We start from the raw sequence: 23,778 nt of genomic DNA, 5'->3' as shown, positions 1-23,778 counted from the left end.
AAATTTCTTATATTCCTCAACAATCAACATTCAAATATCCACTATAGATGTAGAGGAAAACTTCCCTTCCTAGATGTTCTCTTTAAGAAAGCTGACGAGGCCTTAGACTATCAAATGTACAGAAAACCAACACACATAGATAGACACGTACATGCCGAGTCGCACCATCAGCAAAAAACAATCAACTCACTTGTACATAGAGCTTTCATCATCTTTGAAAAAAAAAGAACATCAGACAGAACTCAATCACTTAAAGCTAGCCTTACAGAAAAACGGACACGACAATAAAGATATAACCAAAATAATCAATAAACATGCAAACAAGCTAACGGTACTGTTTAACAAACAATAGCCAACATTACATCATATTTTCCAAGAAAGTATAAAGAAGCCATAGACATACAACACATAGACATAAAACACCCTAATAATCTAAATAAAGATAATAGCTACAATATAAATAAAATATAGAAGATCATTCTCCTTATTGAAGACCAATCAATTTCACCACCTCTCTCCCCTCCCTACTTACAATTCTTTTCTTCCCCCCCTTCCCTTACCACTTCACAAGTAGTATAATATAAAAGAAATAGCCTGAAAGAATAGCTCAGTAAGCTACTCCTCGCCCTAATAGAATGGACCTGCAAAGTTTACGAAACATTGGCATCCAAAAATGGATCTGAATACGAAGAAAACGCGAAACGCATAATCTTTAATAGTGAATATAATTTATAATAAGATTTAGCTGCTGAATTATTTTAATAATGGTCAAACATTTAAATCATATAAAAAATGCGATTTTAAAAATTCTTGAATTTTTTAAAAACAGAATTTTGAGCCAAGAATGACAAAAAATTTCTTGCTCTAATCTTCTTAATATCCATTATTTTTTTGAAAGATTCGATTTAGCGGAGAAAAAAAATACTAATGAAAAATCGCATTTTATTATCTCGAAATAATATGGCTCTTTTGGGATGAAATTTTGTACAAAATATTCTTTCATCTGAGTGTTCATTTTGCTTCCCTGTGGAGGCAAAATCAATTATATGCGAGAAATCACCTCCTTATGCTGCTCTTTATTTTTTCCTTTTAGAATGAAATTACCATAGCAACGCCTGCAAAGTGCTAAAGAAACGCTCATATATACTTTTTGTGTTACTTATTTAAAAAGTTATCCATTTATCTGATTTTTTTTACGTTTGAAATTTTTTAATAAGTGAGATAAATCAGAAAAAAGATTTCTTTAATACTTCCGATAAAATAAGCCATCTCCGAAATGATTTTCTACTAATAAAATAAAATTACTTTGCAATCTGAAAATTCGAATTTATTTTTTTTCTGGAAAGTAATTTATTCTATAATAATATTAAAAGAAGATATTAAAGAAGAAACTTTTTTTCTGTTAATTCATTTATCATAAAATTTTTCATTTATCATAAAAAATTTCAAACTTAAGAAAAATCAGTGACTGATTTATCCTATTTGTCATTAAAAAATTTCAAACATAAAAAGAATCAATGATGCATCGGTTTTTTTTTCAAAAAAAAGAGTATCTGCTTACCCTTAAATTCGCTTCTGATTGCATAAAAAATAACATACAGCCCGAAAAAGTGAAGCTTTGTATCCTTCAAATATATATATAAATTAAATTTCATCAAAATAGCTCAAATGACTTTTAAAGTTTTTAGAAAAAACGAAATTTTTTTTTAACTTTGACACTATGTAATATTTTTGAAACTAAACCGTTTTAAATTTATAATCATATAAAGTTTTCATCTTGAATTTTATGTGAGCAATCATCCTTTAAAATTTTTTAGTGTATTTAAAACACACTCTGTATACAAGGTATCCCGAATTTAAATTCAAACTTCGAAGTATGTAGGAGATTAACTAAATATATATTATGACTAACTAAATATATATTACATAATTATATTAATTATTTATATTATTACTTGTTACATTATAATTAATTGCCATTGAAGAATTGTTCATTAGTAATCAATCATATAAAGGCATTTTTGATATATACAGTTACATATGTAACATATATATAACGGATTGCGTTACAGTTCTTGCGTCAATGGTTTTTTCGCAGAATATGCGATAAACAATAAACAAAGTGATATTGTTTGTTATAACGTAATTATGCATTGCGTAGATAAAGATTTTTATAAATAATTTGTTATTATTAGTTTTATTCTGGATAATAAAACTTCCTGTATTCATCTTTCCTCTCGTTCTTCAATATCTAATTATATGTATACTTAATTCTTTTTTAAGTGTAAAAAGTATAATACAGTGCAAATGTAAAGAATAGATTTACTCTCAATATTATGAATTAGAAGTTTCACTGTTTAAATCAAATTTCATTAACCTAATACTCTCGTATGTTATTTATATTACCTACTATGAGAATTTGAATGTATTTTCTTCTTAATAATCTCTTTAGCAATATAAAAGAAAGATGTACGAAAACAGTATTTCACGAAAAGAGAATTATAAAAGATGTTGCTTTCATATACAGTATCACGTATGTGATACGCATACAATGACCAGATAGAATTTCCTGTTCCTGATTCTGAATTTCTCCGATTAAATTCCAGATGTGATGTATCTGCAATACATTTACGTAAAAAGATACGATTGTATTAGGTATTTCTTCAGCATTAAATATATTTTTATTATTCTAATTCCAATACGGTATTTTCTTGTCACAGATAAATGATTAAAAAACTATATTTGACATAAATTATTATCTATAGCTAGGATAAAAAACTACTTTATGTTTTCAATCAAATAAAGAACGAAGAGAAGAACGAGAAGAATTTGATTTTTATATATTAATGAGATAAATAAAATTTATGTAAATAACATTATATAGCAGATATATTTTATTATTTTTCGAAATGGTAAAATTTGTTAGAAATTAAATCTTTTTTCTGTTTTTCTGTTCTTTACTGTATCTTTCTAAATAGAAATAAATATGTTCGTGGATGTGCATGAAAGAATCATCAAATAACTCCTGTGAATAACATGTGCCGTGATGTTATCCACATATTCAAACGCATCCTTTTTGAAACCTGCACTTCCATAAGAGGATCGCGAAGGCAGTCAGTGCTAATTTAGTGCAGTATAGATATAAGTGTCACGTACGTATATGAACAATATCGCTTGTAATTACGTAAAGCACATGATATACGTGCCATCTGCATCTATTTATTTATTTCTGTAAAGTTATTATTATTTAGCTATGTATAATGTACGGAAGCTTAGGCATATTATGACTCAAAATTTTATTCAATAGATAAGAAATCGTCAATTTGCTTTGACTCCAATATGGAATTTTGTCATTACAGAAAACTTATTTACTTTTATTTTTATTTAAAATTTTACTTGAGATAGAACTATTTTTACTTTAGATAAAAACTAATCATTTCAATTTATATTCCGTATTTTATCTGCGCTAAAATCAATTTGTTCAAATAGCAATTAAAAAGATTTCATCAATTATATATAAATCAATTATAAATAAAGTTAATCCACTTCAATTTTTTTTTAGATTCTTTACTTAAATAAAATTACCTAAATAAAGCAATTAGTAGTTTAGCTAACAAAAAAATCAAATATTCATATACATCATTTGTTTAAAAGATAGTACTTTGTATTTCAATAGAGATCTTGTTAGTTTGGTACCTTATCTTCTTCATTATTATATTGCTTTTATTTTCATTTAATATGTAGTATTGCATTAGAGACGACATCCATATCTATGTGTGTTTATACGTATAATCTGATTAAAATTATTAATCATCCGATATTTCATAATGTATATTAAAAGTAGAATCCTTAAAAACCTTAAAATTTTAATGAGCAAATCATCATATAAAAATTAACATGGATTTTTTTTCTAAAAATTTAATTTTTTCTTCGTCGTGTGTAACACGAAACAATGTACAACTAATTATGTTGTACATTAAATTATAGATGAACGATGATAGATATATCTTACATCAATATCATTCAGCTTAGAGATATACATATTGTTGAATAAGACGTGCTTATCAAAACGAAAAACATCCGTTACCTTTTTTACATTAGAAAGATTAATTTACTAAGAAGGAAAAGGCACAAAGAATTATCTTCATTCTTAAATTATGTTGGTATTATATAATTAGGTATTATATAATTAATTTTTATTGTTATTATTATTAATCTATAAATAAATGTCACTGCTCCATAAACAATATCTTCTTTGTTAATATATAATTAAATATTTTAAATAATTTTTCAAACATGTAAGTACAAAGTATACGTTTTCTGTTCAGCAAAGAACGATTCAAAATGACTTTTAACTATAGATTAATATGAAAATAATTTCAATCATCGTCCGTTTATAATTTAAGATGATTGTAAGACGATGCAATTTTAGGGAAGAAAGCAATATTTGAATATGAACATTATGAACAGATAATTATTTTAGATATAGATTTATATAGATTGTTATAACAGTTAAAATTAAAAAAATAAATAAATAAAAGCCCCAAAAGAATTTTTATAGGACAATATATAATAGAACAGTATACAATATATTTATCGATAAGTGCTGACATGTCCAAATAGAAATAAAAGATAAGAAAAGATATTTTATTGTAGAAATAAGATACTCACGAAATATTTTCGAAGATACTTTCGAAATGTGATGCTGATATAAAATATTATCTAGAGTGTACGTCTAGATAATTAATCCACGAAAAAAAGGAAAGAGAAAAAGAAAAATAAAGAAAGAGAACAGGATGTGAATTGACCAGAATCCACTAAGCTGCGCACCGGCTGATAGGTTCGTCCAGTCAATCCTACGACATCATTTGATTCCTCCTGGATCGTTTGTGTCTTCTTGTTGCTTTTTTTAATCATAAAAAAAAGTAAGAAAAAAAAGAAACAAGACGAGTCACTCACGCGTACGCGACGCACCGCGTGCGATTTATGTTACTCGTTGGCGTGCCGCGCGCTACCACATACCAACCGTGCCTTTCGAGCCGAGTGTACGGTGTAAACTGATTATTGCTGTGTACGCTCGTACCTTCACTCGTACAGTCGTAGATTCCCACCAGCTATCCGAGTTCAATTGGTCGGTGCGTACCGGACAATGACGAGTCACACGTTATAAGCTCAAAGAGAAAACTCCTATGAATTTCCTTAAAAAAATATTCTATTTTAAGTTTTAAAAAAAACGCTTTTTTCTATATTACAAAAGTTTGAAGTCTTGAGAATACATCTGTGAAACAATTATAAATTCAAATATGTATAGACTGTAAAGTGAATGGGTAGATAAAAAACGAAGCGCGTGAACTAGAATGGGCTCATAAGAATGAAAAAAATTTGCTGACAAATACTTGTATGAAGAAATAGAAAGCATATTTATGATCCTAACTGATTAAATACAGTTACATCTATAATTATGTAAATATAAAATAACCAAATGAAAAACTTCAAATTCATTTTTTTTCGAAACAAATTTTCCAAATTTGTGGAAGTGTTTATTAAAAAACTGTCAAAGATATTGTTTTGAAATTGAACATGTTTATAGAAAAGATGTTTTTCTTACTCCTAAATTAGTAAAATAAAGGCAGTATTTACAATTTACAGTTTTATAATACAAAGGAAGATTAGAATTTTTAATAGATTGCCATTTTGTTACTTTTTAGGCAATAGTTCAAACAATGTAAAATGTCATACAACTTAACAAATTTTTTTATTTTTAATGACTTAGATTTCTCAATTTCTTCTACAAATGGAGACATAACTTCAAAAGAAGCTAAAAATCTACTTTAAAAAAAAATCATTGTACAAAATTAAAAGTTAAACACAAGTGATACTATCTTTAATTTGAAAAATCCTAAGTAATATATACATATCTTTTATATTTGAAAGGTCTTCCTATTCTAATCCAAGGTAGTAGCTTTAAGTAAAAAATGCAATATAAGTCGACACTGGATGATAATGTGTAAAACTTATGTATTATTAGCAATAATTGATAATTACAGACGTTTCATTTTATCATGATAATGATAAAATGATTTATTTTTCCTTTCGATCTCCATTTGTTTATAACTTTTTTAATTTTATAAAATTAATCAAAGACTAAGGGTAAATTGAGTCAGTCGCAAAGAACCATTTTACAATATTGTTTTCAAAGTAAAAGAATTGACGTAAGCTGAGTAAGCATTACAATAAATATTACAACAGTTTGCTAATTATATTTCCACAAGTTCGCGTGGAAGAGTGAATCAATTAGTTCCCATTAAATCCATAAGTTTGATTCGTTTCAGTCGTCTCTTTCTCTTATTCCCTTCTTGTTTATAATTTAAATTAAAAATTTTTTAATTCAAATTACATCTTTTAATTAAAAAAGGTTTCTGTTATTAAATAAAAAATTTTTTACTTAAACCAACAATAAATAATTCTTTTAGTGTAAAAATAATTTTTGTAGATTTAAGAAAAATGATTTAATTAATTTTTGATTATTTTTGAAAGAAAAAAATTTTTAAACATATTTTTTATATTTAAATAAATTAATTTTCTTCATTCAAAAAAATAAAAATTTTTTTATTTACGTTATATTTCAAATCAACAAAATTTTGTTTTAAATTAAAAATTCATAATTAAGAAAAATTATGTTCTGTATTTAAAAAATATTTTATTAAATTTATATTATATAATTGTTTTTCTTCAATTCAACAAATATTTCTTTTATTTTAGAAAAATAATTCAAAGAAATATATTTTAAGATAAACAAAAATTTTTTCTCCGTGCGTTATTGTAATTCTTCTTATACTTATTTGTAATGCAGTCTATAAATTCATAGAATTTCTTTACAAATTGTAATGTTTTTCTTCTTTTAAACTTCTCAAAATCTCGTTAGATTACTGTTTGTGAATTATTATATCTTGAAATTATAATTTCATTTCAGATTCATACATTAGTCTATAACACAGAAGTCCTAAATTTGATAAATACAATAGTCAACAATCGTCACAATGTGTTTAATTTTAACCATCAAATCTGTAACATTGAGTCAAAAACGTTGAGTTATAAACGTTGTTATCTGCAAATGTATTTTAATCCAGAAATATAATTTATTCTAAATAGTGAAATAGATTAAATGATGGTAAAACTATCTTGACGGAAATTGAAGGAGAGAATTTTTAATTTTTAACAAACTTGAGAACTAATATATGTTTTGCAAGGAGTTTCAGGAGTGGGAGAGAGGATAGTATTAAGAGTGGGAGAGCTTCCCTCTAAAATGGAAACATTTGATAATTTTTCTCTGATTATTAATGCCGAACTTTTATTTTTTTATATAAATTATCTCTGAAGTCATTTATTTGTAATATACGATGGTTTTATATTTAAATTTTAAATTTTTTTCTCAAAGATGTCCTTAATACGAGATTGTGAAATATTTAGTAGGAAAATTAATATTTAGATCCACATTATAAACTGTTTTTTATTATTTTTTTTTACAATGATATTCCAGATCCAAGAATTTTTTTTTAATTGTACATTTTATTGAATGTTCATTTTATTTCCCTTTTTTTCTTTCATAATTTGAAATCATACTACAAAATCATCAGTATTTTTTTCTACACATTAGTGACTTTATGAGAGAATAGACACTACGTTTAGACAAATAATATATAAACAAAGAAATAATTATGTCAGGAAGATATGCTGCATTGGCTAGAACAGTCGCATTAATAATCAATGACATTCATCAGCTTGTGCTCATGTTTCCTTAAAAATAATACTATAGAACGTGCGCGCGATGTCTGGACTTTATCTGCCTAACAGATCGAATTTATGCTAACGTTTCAGAACGAGAATATCGAATGGCTGGTAAGAAAGGCGGAGAACAGGGAGAACGCGAGGTTCAAAATCGATCGAGAGCTCAAGCGGTCTGCACAGATTCTAAAACCTGTTTCTCTGGTGTACTGTTTACACTTATAGGAGGTCTCTTATAAAAACAAAAGTCTGTAATTTGACGATAAAACTTCAATACGAAGTATATATATATATATATATATATACGTGTAAAATTTATAATGTACGCACGAGTGAAACTATGTGGAAAAAAAGGAATGATAAAGAAATTATGTGCTCGATCGTGCTCGAATAATCCGTATCAGATTGACAGTACCAAACCCAAGCCTTTCGAAAACATTCCAGGGCCAAGAGCCTTACCCGTTATTGGAACGCTGTACAAATATGTGCCTTTCATCGGTAAGAATAATATGTAGTATTTCGATTATTAATTAAAAACATTTATTATTACTGCAAATTTAATATTTTTTGTTTTATGTTTTTTAATTCATTTTAATAGTTTTTATGTTTTTTAATTCACTTTCTGTATTTTCCTTTTTACCATTAAGCTATAGAAATAGATTCTGATTCTACATACAACTTTGCTGCTACATTTTTGCATATTCCCAAATGCAATATTTGCTCATTTAGTCATTTATCTCTTAAATATCAATAGATTAATCTTATCAAAAATGTTAATGGTATAGGTGAATACAATTTTACAAAGCTGCACACGAATGGCTTATTGAAATTGAAACGTTATGGTCCTCTGGTGCGTGAGGAAATAATACCAGGTCAGCCAGTCGTATGGGTATTCCGACCGGAAGATATCGCAGAAATTTTCAAAGCTGAGACGGGTCTGCATCCTAAGAGAAGATCGCATTTGGCTCTTCTCAAATATCGAAAAGACAGAAGTAATGTCTATAATAGTGGAGGTCTTTTACCTACGTAAGAATTGTTTTTACAAAATTTCGATACATCATACTATGATATATTACGATATTTGTAAAAATCGGTAAAATATTTCATAGCCCAGTAACAATAGAATTTAAAAAACGCAAAAATTACTAGGAATTTAATATTTTATTCATTATTTAGAAATGGCATAGAATGGTGGAGGCTGCGTCGCGAATTTCAGAAGGTCCTTAGCAAACCACGCAATGTTGTCGATTATCTGGAGGATACTGACGCAGTTGTTCAAGAGTTCGTGCAGCTTTGCTCCCGCGAAAAATCAAACGATTTCTTACCTTTATTCTCACATCTTTTTCTTGAACGTAATATCTTTTCATCTGGATAAATTATTCCATTCACTAGCGTTAATAATTTTAGCAAAAAATATTCGTAATATTAATAAAATGAGTGTTTTATATATAAATGTCATCAGTATAAATTTTCAGTGATTTGCCTCGTGACTTTTGATGTAAAAATGGGAAGTTTATCGGAAGAAGAAAAACATCCACATTCCAGAAGTTCAAAGCTAATCGAAGCAGCTCTTATGACAAATAGTGTAATGTTAAAATTAGATAACGGCCCAATGTTTTGGCGATTTTTTGAAACACCATTATATCGAAAATTGCGTAAGGCGCAGAATTATATGGAAAAGTGAGTACATAATTATGATCAAGAAATAACCGCTCGTATGTACATATATATATATATATAAAAACAATAAAATATAAGAAAAGGCTTACAAAGCAAAATAGATATATATTTAACAGTGTCTTTAATTTTACAATATAAGAGATAGGACGTTTCGGCTTACTCAGTCATCTTCAGATTTCATAAAGACATCATAAAAATTTAATCCATATAAACACTTACTATATAAAGAATCTAAAAAAACATTATATGATATTAAATCACGCAAAGCGCATTGCAATTTTTACAAACAATAATTTTCTATAATATGGAATATATATATATAGAATATATATATATATATATATATATATATATATTCTATAATAATTTTTCTATAACAATAATTTTCTATAATTGGAAATAAGATCGTTTTATGTGAGTCACCTAAACTACGAGAAGCACCATTTGACGGTCAAAATTAGATGTTGAATTAATTATATATGTATGTATTCTTTTTAAATGAATTTATTTCATAATAGACAAAGATATATATATTTGATATATATATATTTTTTATAGATATATATATATTTTAAAGATATGTATATTTATGTGACTTTTTTTTTAATTTTTCAATAATATCAAAATATATGATTTATCCAACAGTTCCGTATCTTTTCTTAAAAGACTGTTTTCTTTAATGTATAAAACTTCCGAGATTAATCTTTTGTAATATTTCGGTTCAAATTTATGATTAAACTCCATTGTTCAGAGATGATCGAATGTTTGGATAAATCCATTCTAATGTTCTGATATATTTTGTTTAATCTTCATTTTAATTTTGTCTTTGTTCCATATAAGAAATGTTACAATCACAGTAATACACTTTATATATAATGTTATTGTCTGTCGATAAAATAGCTCTATTTTTTATGCTTTTAATTTATTAAGATATTTATCCACGATATTTTTCTTTATTTATCACAGTTACAGGATAGTTATGTATTTGTTAGTCTCAACATTATTATTGTTAATGTTCTTGTGCATTATATGTCCTTGTTCATTGTAGAATTAAAAAACCTTTTAAATCTAATATTAATTTTATATTATTTTATAATGCGTTTATATGGATTGAATTTTTATAATGGTTGAAGATGATTGAAGTCGAAATGTTCCATCTTTATATTGTAAAATTAAAGATACTATGAAATATACATTTATTTTACTCGTTTATAATTTTTTTTTATATTTTATTATATACAATTATGAATTTTTCATTCATATAGATATATATAAAACATAAAATATTAATTGTCATGCCCTCGAATCATTGGATAAAATATTCGATCATTTCATAAATAATGCAAAATTTAAAGTTTGCAGTAACATTATTTTTTGCATTAGCATTAATAATTTAAGCAAGTCACTGATTTTATATATATAAATATAATAGAATCAGTAGAACTTTTAAAATATAATAGAATCAGTAGAACTTTTAAAATTATTAAAATCTACCAATGACATATATTAGGACAGAGTTTTCTGCAGTAAAACAGAATATAATTAATTATTAAATGCACAAAAAGGAAAAGTACATTATTAAAAATTTAATTTAAATAATAGTAAGGTTTTTAAGAACAAAAATAATATATCAACGGAATACAGGCTAGATGAAATTTAAGCTAGATGTTTTTGCTCAAATAAATAATTTAATATCTAAAAGATTTGAATAAGCAGATCGACACAAAATCGCTTTCGAAGATATTTTTCGATCTTTGATCTCTTTCTTACTCCTTCTCTCCTTCTCAGTTGTTCCTCCTAGTTTTGTTATTTCGGTTCCTTACTTTTAGGCACCGAAGACATAAAGCAAAGCAACAGCGATAGAAATAGTATAGAAATAATTCCGATAAAATCATACAGAAATAACTTGTCGGAAATTTATTGCTATTGTTTTATTCTGTGTGTATTAACATATGCAACGAATGCTGAATTCCTCTGAAGTTTCTCTCTGCTGTCACTATCGCTTTCGAAGTTATCGCCTCCCTTGTGTTCAGGGCTTTACTCGATTCTGAAAAATCAATACTCTAAAATCGCATACATTCGTTTCGTATTGAAAAAAAAATTAATCATAAGATTAATGTTCGTATTCGATTTAAAAAGTTTTATTATACATTGAATAATATCATTTGAAGCATATAATAAATTATATTAAAAGAGCTTGAAGTTTTTGACATTAGAATTATTATGTATTATTAACGTTATTCTTTTATTATAGTTACTTATAAAAGATTTATTTACATATATACATATATATATATATATTAAAACTTCAATTATTTAAAAAGGATTAAAGAATAATTATAAAAAAATATTGTTTTCATTGCTTTTTACAATGTGCAATATAATAACTGAATTGTAACCAATATTTAATATCAATTTTGTATCCAAAAACATGTGCGCACATAAATTTGATATTAAATATATAAACGTAATCAAATCGAACACACAAAAAAATTGGAGAGATATGAAGTTGCCAAATGCGGATCACTTAAGTTATTTTATTTTTTAATATGTTTTGTATTTGATACTAATTTGTATAGTCACAGAGTCTAAAAGATTGCAACACTTTTTTTTAATTTTTTAAAATTATTTTGTTATGACAAATCTCACAGTGATATCATATTTTTTCCTGAAATCCCTTATTGTGACCCCCCTTTGCCATAGAAGAATAAATTGTATATTCTAAACGCGATAAATATTTGTAGATATTTTTTAATCAAATATAAATATTAATCTTATGATTAATTTTTTTCACAATACAAAAAACGATGCTGCTTGCAGCAAAACACAACAAGTTTTGCCATTTTATGATTGTCTGCAGAGATAGGACCATTCTTCTGGATCTGAAAGTATCCAATCAGCGTGAAGAAAACTTTCAACATTGCAAAATAAACATTCTACTAAACATAGTCGATGTATGCAATTCCAAAATCCCAAGCATTGATTTTCAGAATATCGTGAATCGAGTAACGATGTCGAATCAGTTGTTTCAATATAATGATTACTTCAATCAAATTATGTATGTATTAATAACGAATATGTTGTTTTTAAATAACAATTACTATCGAGTTTATGTACCGAGTTCGAAACTGAATTCTTTTTCGCATAGTTCTTAGGAATAATTAAGACAGACCTAACATATTAATAAACAATAAATAATATATATATATATATATATATATATATATATATATAAAACTCACAAATAATTGAATGTATCTACCAGGTGTACAAATATGAAATGACGATTTGAGAAACAGATGGAACATTAATGCAATGTGAAGTACAAAGATTTAATATTATACGCCATTTTATTGTACCATCAACAAGTATCAAACGCGCAAAGTGATTTGATTGAAAAGTGTTTGCATAGTATTGTGTTGCTGTGTTTAATATGACGAAATTTGTACCAAATAAGGAGCATTCGCGGATAGTATTAATTTTTTGTTTTCATTTGAAGAAAACTGCTGCAGAATCATTCCGATTACTTGGAGAAGCTTATGGTGAACATGCTCCATCGCAAAAAACGTGTGAACGATGGTTTCAGCGTTTCAAAATTGGAGATTTCGATGTTGCAGACAAGGAACACGGAAAACCGCCCAAAAAATATGAAGACGTGGAATTGCAAGCATTGCTGGATAAAGATGATTCACAAACACAAAAACAACTCGCAGAGCAATTGAGCGTTAGTCAACAAGCTGTTTCCAATCGCCTACGAGAGATGGGAAAGATTCAGAAAGTCGGCAGATGGGTGCCACATGAATTGAATGAGAGACGGAGAGGCGCAAAAGCATATGTGAAATTTTGCTCGAACGATATAGAAGAAAGTCATTCTTGCATCGTATTACTGGGGATGAAAAGTGGAATTTTTTGAGAATTCCAAGCGCAAAAAATCATGGATAGACCCAGGCGCACCATCCACATTGACCGCAAGACCGAATCGCTTTGGCAGGAAGACGATGCTCTGTGTTTGGTGGGACCAGAAGGATGTGGTCTATTATGAGCTATTGAAGCGAAACGGTTAATACCAAACGCTATCAACAACAATTGATCGATTTGAACCGTTCGCTGCTTAAAAAACGACCAGAATACCAAAAGAGGCAACACAAGGTCATTTTTCTCTATGACAATGCTCCATCACATACAAAATCAGTTCGGAAGCACTCAGTTGAGAAGTTCTACCCCATGCGACTTACTCACCAGACTTGACTCCTTCCGATTATTACTTGTTTGCATCGATGGGTCACGCACTTGCTGAGCAGCGCTTTGGTTCGTACGAAGATGTGAAAAAATGGTTCGATGAATGGCGGCAAAAGGGGAAGATTTTTACTGGCGTGGTATCCACAAATTGCCCGAAAGATGGGAAAAATGTGTAACTAGCATACTTTGGAGCATACTTTGAATAAATCTCTTTTTATCATTCTTCCGAATTTAACGTGTTTTTTTTTTGGGAAAAAATCGTCATTTCATACTTGTATACCTTGTATGTACTTATCAATGAAGTTGGAAAAAACTCAGGTGTGCTCATTTTTGAAGAAAATTTTGAGAAATTTCGTACGGTTCTGCGTAGACATCAAACGATCATTTAAACATTTGCACCACTGTAATTTTGTTTTAAAGTGACATGTCGAGGGTTATCCACGAGAATTCCTTCCGACGAGATATTTATTAAAGATGACAATGACGCAAACTTCCATAAAATCATTGATTGTTTGCATTGATGCATAACGCATAATACATAAAACATAAGAAATTCAACCAATCAGAGTTCTTTATTTCATGGAAAGGAAGGAAACAGAGGACTTTAATTGGTTTATTTTCTTATGCATTACGTGTTATGCATTATGCAAGAATCTGTGCTCCTCGCTTATATCCACACAACTTGCATAATCGCATAAACGTATGTAAGTTTGTGTGAATATACTCTAATAATTACAATGGTTCGATTCTGGATTTATTAATCCACTTCAGAAAATACGTAAGTATGTGGGTGCATTCCGAACATGAAACGCATGATATATCGTTTTATCTTTCTTTATTATTTGGTAAACAACGAGGAATGACAAATGCATTCATGTGTTACTCGAAACGCACCCACATACTTACATATTTGATTTCTGTATGTATGTACTACTAATTTGGAAATAGTTTGTATATATTTGACTTCTGCACTAAAGAGAGAAAGAGAAGAACAACCACTCATGTAGGCAATTTTTATTTATAAATATATTTGATTCTTATCTAAAAAAAGTGATAAATTGAAATAAAATTGATTGTAAGATTTTTGTAGCATATAAAAATAATGATATATCATAGAATTGTTGGTTTAAATAAATTTTTTATACATAAATATCTCTGAACTTCTCTAAATTTTATCTAAATTAGATTTAACAAACCATAAAATAATTAACAAAATTATTTCAACTTTTCTTTTTTGTAAATGTCTATTTTTATTTTTATACAAAAAATCACAAAAAAAATCTTTGTATTATTTATGGAAGGATCGTGATAATAATATAAATTTCTATTGATATTTTATTCATAATTTATCAATTCTAATTTTTGGGGATACACACAGAATAGCGTTGCAAATGGTTACTCAAAGAAATCAAGATGCATCCATATGTCGGAAACAGTCTCTTCTCAAGGAATATTTAAAAAATGAGACTTTAGACATCAAAGATATCGTGGGAATGGCATGTGATATGTTGCTCGCTGGCATGGATACTGTAAGTTTTCAATAGACTTATAAACTTATAAATTAGATAAATATTCAAATTTTGATAAGCCTAGCCCGATTTCTTTTTAATTGACTTATACACGAGTTTTATATTATTTTAGACGACATACAGTATGTCGTTCGCCTTATATCACCTTGCAAGAAATACAAGTGTACAAGAAAAATTGAGATTAGAGGCTACAACTTTGTTAACGGATCCTATGTCTCCTATAACGGCGGAAATCCTAAGGAATGCTACATACACTAAAGCTGTAATAAAAGAAACTTTCAGGCTAAATCCTCTCTCTGTAGGAATAGGTCGTATCTTGCAAACTGATGTAGTTCTGAGCGGATATCACATTCCCGAAGGAGTAGTGTATTTTTGTTTATTAAAAAAATGTTTATTTTTAAAAATAGTGACGATAGATAAAAGACAAATCTTTAAGAGAAAATCTATCTTAATGAAACGTTTCAGACTGTAGTTGTGACACAAAATCAAGTGATTTGTCGACTTCCCGAGTATTTCGACGAACCAAATTCATTCAGACCAGAGAGATGGTTACGTGATAACAATGACAAAGTAACCAAGCTGAAAGAAAAATTTATCAATCCATATACTGTATTGCCTTTCGGTCATGGTCCGCGATCGTGCATTGCAAGACGATTCGCTGAACAAAATTTGCAAGTTATTTTACTCCGGGTATATGCCTTAAGAATTATGTACCATTCTTCATAACATATTATATATGCACAATCATATAATAATTCAATAAATTCTTTCCAGATCTGCAGAAACCTGCGATTTACATGGTGTGGAGACTCTCTTGATTCGGTTTCATTACTAATCAATAAACCTGACGGACCTATTAAATTGAGATTTGAAAGTTTAGATGCATAGAAGAAATAAGTCATTGAGACTGTAACAACAGAGAACTTCTTGTATTAGAAAAAACAACATTTATTATATTCTATTTGAGAATAAAATTGTTTCTTGATTAATTCAATAGATACAGCAATAAAAATAATTATAAGATTTATATGACGCGCTGATAATAACTTATCGAATGCGAAAATTAAATGTTTTGCGAATGAATTCTAATTGTAGGTCATGTATTTTGGTGTTGCAGAGAATTTGGCATATGATTTGATGACCTTGTTAACTGCCTCGAGAAAATCCTTCTCTGTTGCAACTTTACGTCGTGCACGGATTGCAAACATACCAGATTCGGTACAGACCGATCGTATTTCAGCCCCTGTACTGTTAGGGCACAAACGAGCGAGCAATTCGAACCTGATATCCCTCTCGACACTCATTGAACGCGCGTGAATCTTGAAAATATGCGTGCGTCCCTCAAGATCTGGCAAACCAAATTCTATCTTTCTGTCCAAACGACCCGGTCGCATTAGTGCAGGATCCAACGTATCTGGCCTATTTGTCGCCATCAGAACTTTTATATTGCCTCGCGGATCAAATCTGAAAAAAAACTGAGTTAGATGGCAGTTTGTTTAAGAATAAACATAAATATGAGATAATTTACCCATCTAATTGATTTATTAACTCCAGCATAGTACGTTGAACTTCATTATCGCCACCAGCACCATCATCAAAACGAGCACCGCCAATGGCATCGATTTCATCGAAGAAGATCAAACATGCCTTTTTACTTCGTGCCATTTCGAATAGTTCTCTTACCATTCTAGCACCCTGCAAAAAAATTGTATACATTATTCATATAGATTCTTGCTTACTTATAATTGCTATAACAGCTTTTTTTTACACAACATCTGACATACCTCACCAACATATTTCTGAACTAATTCTGAACCAATGACACGAATAAAACAGGCATCTGTTCTGTTAGCTACCGCTCTAGCACATAAAGTCTTTCCTGTACCTGGAGGTCCAAATAACAAAACACCTTTTGGTGGTTCAATACCAAGATTGACAAATTTTTCTGGCTATAATTAATATTCGTTACATTAATATTTGTTATACTTTGTTAATAAATGTAATGTATGATTGTATTATATAATAATATGATTATAAACCAACATGTAATAGTGGTGTTTCGACGACTTCTCTCAATTTCTCAATTTGTTCTTTACAGCCACCAACGTCACTATAGGTAACATCAGGTTTTTCTTCTACTTGCATCATTGTCACAGTAGGATCAATTTTGGATGGCAGAGGAATATGAATTTGATACTTGTTGCGATCTACTCCTACTCTCATACCTTCTTCTATATCTGTTGGTGCTACAGAATCTGCCAAGTCAACTACAAACTTTGCAAACTGTTTCACATTTATTATATACTTTGGATCGTCAGAATCTGCATTTATGATTTTGGTACAGCGTGCCACTTGCAGAGGTTGTTCATTTTGCAGAGTTTGTTTGTCAGCCGCTAAATCCCAAAGAGCTGGTGGTGCCAGACCAGTATCAGATTCTTTGATCCCAGTTAATTCATTCACACGCTTGATAATTGTTTGGATATCCTCTTCAACAGCCTTAATACTTTTCGTATATTGTCCTTGGCCCTAATTAAAACAAAAATTTACAAGGATTCCAAACAAACATTCATATAGCAAATGAACATTCATCTCTATATGTTGATTTTAAATTTCTCTTTTAACAATAATATAACGATAACTCACATAAGTCTTCAACAAAGCGATGTCGCCTTCATCTAGTGCTGAAAATTCAGGAGACAGTCTTTAGAAAATAGAAATTATGACAAGATCGACAATAAAGTCACGAAATTCAGCTTACATTTTATCTCCTTCTCTTCTTTCTCCTCCTCGTTCTTCATCTTCCGCATATCTTCTCCTAGATGATCCGGCATGTTCACTCTTGTTAAATCGTTCTGCTTGCTCACACTACGCTTTTGACGTTCGTTAGCAAAGTCAATTCCCAGAATTTCTTTGAGGTTATATTCCTTCTGATTACAAGCAAAATCAGTAAAGATCTTCCGAAGCGACATCTGGGGCTCGAGTGTATATTTTGAAATGAGATGAAAATTACAAAAGTGAGCAATGATTACTTAAGTATTAACCAATTAAATTATGAATATTCTAGTGAATTTGTTCACTTTTTAATTTTCATCTCATTTCAAGATACATAGTCGACTCTCTGTTGCAGATGAATAATGATCAAATTAAGTCTGTTTGCATTGCTTGCACTTTTTGCACTAATCCCTAGTCACCGATGAGATTACTATTAGGGAGTAGCTCCGCTAGAATTTCAACCTATTAGAAATCATGTACTGTGGAATACACAATTTCTGACAGATTGAAATTCTTATTCTTTGTTCTCTATTTCCTTTTATTGTGCGGAACCCCTTATAGAACTAAGTGCACCCGATGCTTGTTTTCCTGGGTTGCGCCCAAAATTCAACTCTATCAACTCAAGTATCATTTTATCTTCGTTGGTCACCGAATGTTGAATAAAGGTAACAGATATTCGGAGTTGACAGAGTCAAATTTTGGAACGCCATTTTAATTTGGTCAATATAAAAGCGAAACAGAAGCTTTCAGATGCTCGTGCACACTTACGTTTATATATTTGAAAGATTACTTTGAAAGATTATAATATCTCGTGACTGTAAAATGTGCAAAGCATCAACATGAAGAGCTATACGCCTGGATGTGGGCATTTCATTAGCATTATCTATTTATTCACATCGCAATCCAACGAATTCATTGAAGTGCTATTGTAGAAACATATTGGAGTATATTAAAGCATGCGACGCGAATAAATCTAATATTGCAATAAAAATAATTTAAACTTTATGAAAATTAATCAAAATAAATTATAAATATATTGAAAAATAAAGAGAAAATATAAAAAAATTAGGAAAAATATTAAATTAACTTAAAAATGTATATTTGTATAAAGAAATATTATGTAATTATATATCTATGAAAATATTATGAGAAAGATATAAAAGAAATTGATATAAAAGAAATTTATATATATGTTCAAAAAATAGGTTTAAAATACAATAAATAAAAAGAAATTTTTCTTGCTTTTCTATTTTTTGTTCACTTATTCACTTTTTCACAAAAATTAGACCAATCTCTCGAGATTTCTCACATAACATTTCACCAAATGGACAATATCGCGTAATGTGCGATCGGGCTGTACGCCATATTTCGGTAATAGTAGTTCGGGCGGATGCGTATTCGGCTATCTTTAAACATATCTTGTTAACTATTGCGAGCATTGTAAAATAATAGAGGACTTTTCGATTTTTCAGTTTAGTCCACTCTATCCGTTCAGGAAGGGTGGGGCCAAAATTTGGACCCACCCTGTATATCATTACATGTATTACCCTGTATATCATTACATTTACATTCTTATTATCATCGACAGATTAAGGTTATGATTTGCTTTCATGTTCGATTTATTAATATTTAAAAATAATTAATTATAAATATTCCGTATCTTATCTGATGCCATTCTTTATATTTTATATTTTTTTAATCGAAAGCTTCTCGAAATTGTACGTTTTTTCCCTATTTTGCAACATTTATTGCTATTTACCACTGTTTACCAATATTTATCACTGCTTGCTGTTCGTTCGGTTCAACTTTAACGAGTTGCGGCAAAATGTATTTTGCGCCGGAAGTGTCATCTCACGTAGAATTTTTCTCACGTAGAAACCGATAATAACAAATTGTTGTTACAGCGTGCTACATATGACCTTCCAGAATAAAAACCTGCGATATACAAAGAGGTTGTATATAGAGTATACGTATATAGAGTAGGCACCGATAAGATATTGTTAAAGACCGTCAACCCTGGGCAAATTTTCGATGGTATAAAAAGGATTCGGAGATAATTGAAGAACGCTGACATTATTGATAATTGATATAAATTTGCTATTATTAACATAAATATTTGGCTCATACATTATTAAATTTATAATTTTTTATTACATAAATCTTCCATAAATAAATATGCATATCTATAAAGCTATAATAGCCTCTATTTATTGCAGAAAAATTATAATTTTTTCTATGCAGTTATCATCTCTTGATAATCAAACTGATGATAACACTGAAATCACAGTTTTAAAGAAAAATCGAATTATTGAGGTATATATAAATGCATAAATACATCTACTAAACTAATAAATCATAAAATTAATACTATTGTATATTATCAGTTTGTTACTCTTAATTACTTCAATATTCACAAGGATGCGAACGCTTATAAGGATGTCGATTTTTAATAGTTTCTTGTCAGAGGCAATCTCATGGAGTAGGCAAGACATGGGGGACAAATGCATAACACGTATTGAGAAAATGTACCAATCAAAATCCTTCGTTTCCTTCCTTTCCATGAAATAAAGAACTCTGATTGGTTGGATTTCTTATGGATGTGTTATGCGTTTGCAAAAGTTTGTGCTCCCCGCTTAAGTGGAAATATTAGGAATTCTGCACAATAAAAGGAATAGTGAACAGAGAATAGGAATTTCAACCTATTAGAAACTATGTATTCCATAATACATGATTTCTGATAAATTAAAATTTTTATTCTCTGTTCTCTGCTCCTTGTTTCTTTTATTGTGTGGAGCCTTTAAACAGTAGAAAAGAAAAGAATATAGGATGATCACAGAGAATCAAAATAGCGGATAGCGTTTCTCTTTTCTGATTAATTCCGTCATGTATAGCTTTTGTGCATGTGTGTGTATGTATAATATTAGTGCGGTACAATAGTTCCATCACGATCCTATTATGTCTCCCACTTCAACGGCACGCTAAACATAGTGACTTCCGTTGAATCCGCTCCACCCTTTATAGCTCCAGCACACAGAACGCGGCAACACTTGTCGCACAGCGGAAGTTATCACACTAATCAATAATTCTGAAGTCGGCCTCACCTTGCAAAACTTCTAGAAATGATATAATATTACTTCCGCCGCGCAGCAAAAATTGGATTGAGTTCAACTTTTGTCGCGCGATAGAAATTATATATCTATAAGTTTGTTCGCATCGCATATATATGTTGTAATATTATATGTTCCTACAATAGTTCTTACTCATTCCAACGCGCTTGATAGAGTGAGTAAGAGCTGTGGTAGGAGCATGTTGCAGCATGTTGGAACTTGCGACGCGAACAAACCTTATTATTTTTGAGCGAAATGTTAATTACATGAAATTTTCAATCTTTATGCGCATGTGCCAACGTTGCGGACACTATAGTTAAGCTGTGTTCCAAAATTTACTACCAGTACTGAAAATTTATAGTGGACATGACGTAGGCAATAAATTTTGGAGCGCCTTAATATAGTATGAGAGTTTCTTATTGATTATTGAACAAGGACAGAATAATCCTTGTATCAATTTGTGTCTCTTGCTGGAAAGCTCCTTATATTATGTTATAATATAATTATTATCGGCATTTTAAAGCATGCACAGACAGAACGAATGTTCCACATATATATCTGTCTTTCTTACACGCATCTTCTTACATATCTTTCTCTTTCATGCACATCTTTGACTCAATTCTGAACCACAATGCTCCCTCCATGTCTATGTGCTCTAAGCAAACTGTATATATATATATATATATACTGGAATGGGCATCGAGGAAAATTTGTGGCCACAATTGATCAGCTGCTATTTTAGTTGGGACAATATTTGAGCGAATCAGAAGCGTTCGCGTGCGCGCTGCGATCAATGTATCGATCAATATATTATCGATGTATGGAAATCAATATGAACGGTATATAAACGGTAAACAAAAATAATGTCACTTCAATTTTATTAGTACATTCAATAAAATAACATTAATAACACTTTTCATATCCCACATCGTTAATACATGCGCAAGAATTGATACATTTAATACAAAAATTCTTACCCATGAAATGAAATGCCCTTTTTACTTCTCTACCCTCACTCAGGCACACAGCATTTCATGTTGATGCTTTGCACATTTTACAATCATGCGATTTTATAATCTTTCAAAATAATCTTTCAAATATAACCTCACACGATGACTACTGAAATATACGTCTCACTAAAGAATTAAATGTAAATGCGCATAAGCACCTGAAAGCTTTTGATTCACTCTTATATTGATCAAATTAAAATGACGCTGATAAGTTGGTGCCACGATTTTCTACTTTATAACGGAGATGCACATTCCAGTGAATATATAGTTCGGTGGCTCTAAGCCTTAATTGGGTTAACAAGGTCGCTGTCCTATGAACGGAAATTTACAGCGGAACGGAACAGCGAGACCAATCACAATCGCAGAAAAGGAAACAGAGTAATGGCTACATAGTTGTGATTGGTTGCGCTGTTCCATTCTATTGTAAATTTTCGCTCATGGGACGGTGACCTAATGTCCGTAGTTATGAAACTGGCCAATCACAGTCATTCTTCCGACTAAACAGTTATGATTAGCCAATTTTATAACTACAGCTGTTACTAACCCGATTAAGTGTGTTGTGTAACAGAGATCACTGTAGGACATAAGAATCAATCAAAGTCTTTATTTTCTTATGAAATGAAGGACTTTGATTGGTTGATTTTCTTATACCTCATTTTATGCATTATGCAAGAGTCTGTGCTCCTTGCTTGGCACAGTGAATCATTTCATCCTTGTTTAACATAAGTAAACAACAAGTATTGATTTACTGTATTACTCTGGATCTGATTATGTTCTTGCTGAAAAACACTCTGATTCTTATTTATGGATTTATCTATTTATGTTCAATCGATCTACAAGCAAGACTGAATTCCGAAATTCATTGAAAGAAAAATATTTATATTGCAACTTTTCTATGGCTGTACATCTCTATTATGTTTCTTCTCGTTCTTTACATTTATTCATTTTTTCTTTTCTTAATTCTTCCCCCTCTTTCTTTCTTTCTTCCTCTCTTTTATTTACACTCTTACACCTCTGCATCTCGTGTGACAATCGATTCTATTGAACTTTTCAAAGAAAGTGCAGAACTGTCCAAGTCGTGTTGTATGCGGATCATAAAAGATCCTTGACCCGGATGATGTGTGGAAGAATATAAAGTAACGAAAGAGAGACCGAGATATGCGTATAACACTTTCACCTGTCCCCTTATTCGTTCACTATAATTCATTTGAGGTGCATTTGCGCGTTTCAACGCGATGTTTCTTTTTTTCTATCTTTTTTTTTCAGTCTAAAACATTTTCTTCATCGACACTTAAAAAATTAAATAAGAAAATTTACAAAATTATACTACTCTAAAAAGTAGAGCAGTATAAGAGAGACTTGAACAGTATAAGAGATAGATAGAAGAGATAGATAGAATTAGAAGTTCAAGAATAGAAAAATGTTCAGATTAATGATGTAATGACACGTGATGAAGAAATATAAATCTTGTCTGTCTGTGAACTTATAATTTTTATAGTTTTTATAATTTTTATAATTTTTATATTTCTATACGTATAAAATGTACGTATTATGCATTATAATGTTATATTATGTAATTATATATACATGTGTGGGTGTGTGTGTGTGTGTGTGTGTGTGTGTGTGTGTGTGTGTGTGTATAATAACAAATAACGA

General features: G+C 29.6%; 2 protein-coding genes across 2 annotated transcripts; one reads left to right on the top strand and one right to left on the bottom strand.

Annotated features, from left to right (window-relative positions):
- The first annotated feature begins 7,863 nt into the window (after positions 1-7,863).
- On the top strand, positions 7,864-16,121 carry LOC105619471 (cytochrome P450 302a1, mitochondrial). The gene is made up of 9 exons (XM_012200989.1): positions 7,864-7,991; positions 8,105-8,283; positions 8,571-8,811; positions 8,962-9,137; positions 9,261-9,465; positions 15,083-15,233; positions 15,346-15,594; positions 15,699-15,923; positions 16,008-16,121. The coding sequence occupies exons 1-9, from the start codon at positions 7,864-7,866 to the stop codon at positions 16,119-16,121; spliced, it is 1,668 nt and encodes a 555-aa protein (XP_012056379.1).
- Positions 16,122-16,164: 43 nt separating this feature from the next.
- Positions 16,165-18,202, bottom strand: LOC105619419 (26S protease regulatory subunit 7). The gene is made up of 6 exons (XM_012200939.1): positions 17,992-18,202; positions 17,877-17,914; positions 17,277-17,759; positions 17,018-17,182; positions 16,762-16,928; positions 16,165-16,697 (listed from the first exon to the last, which is right to left on the bottom strand). Exons 1-6 carry the CDS (start codon positions 18,200-18,202, stop codon positions 16,319-16,321), a joined length of 1,443 nt encoding a protein of 480 aa, XP_012056329.1. The 3' UTR covers positions 16,165-16,318.
- Positions 18,203-23,778: the final 5,576 nt, after the last annotated feature.

Source organism: Atta cephalotes (genome assembly GCF_000143395.1).
Source record: "Atta cephalotes unplaced genomic scaffold scaffold00021, whole genome shotgun sequence".
Lineage (NCBI taxonomy): Eukaryota > Metazoa > Arthropoda > Insecta > Hymenoptera > Formicidae > Atta > Atta cephalotes.
This window is presented reverse-complemented; position numbering and strand designations above follow the sequence as displayed.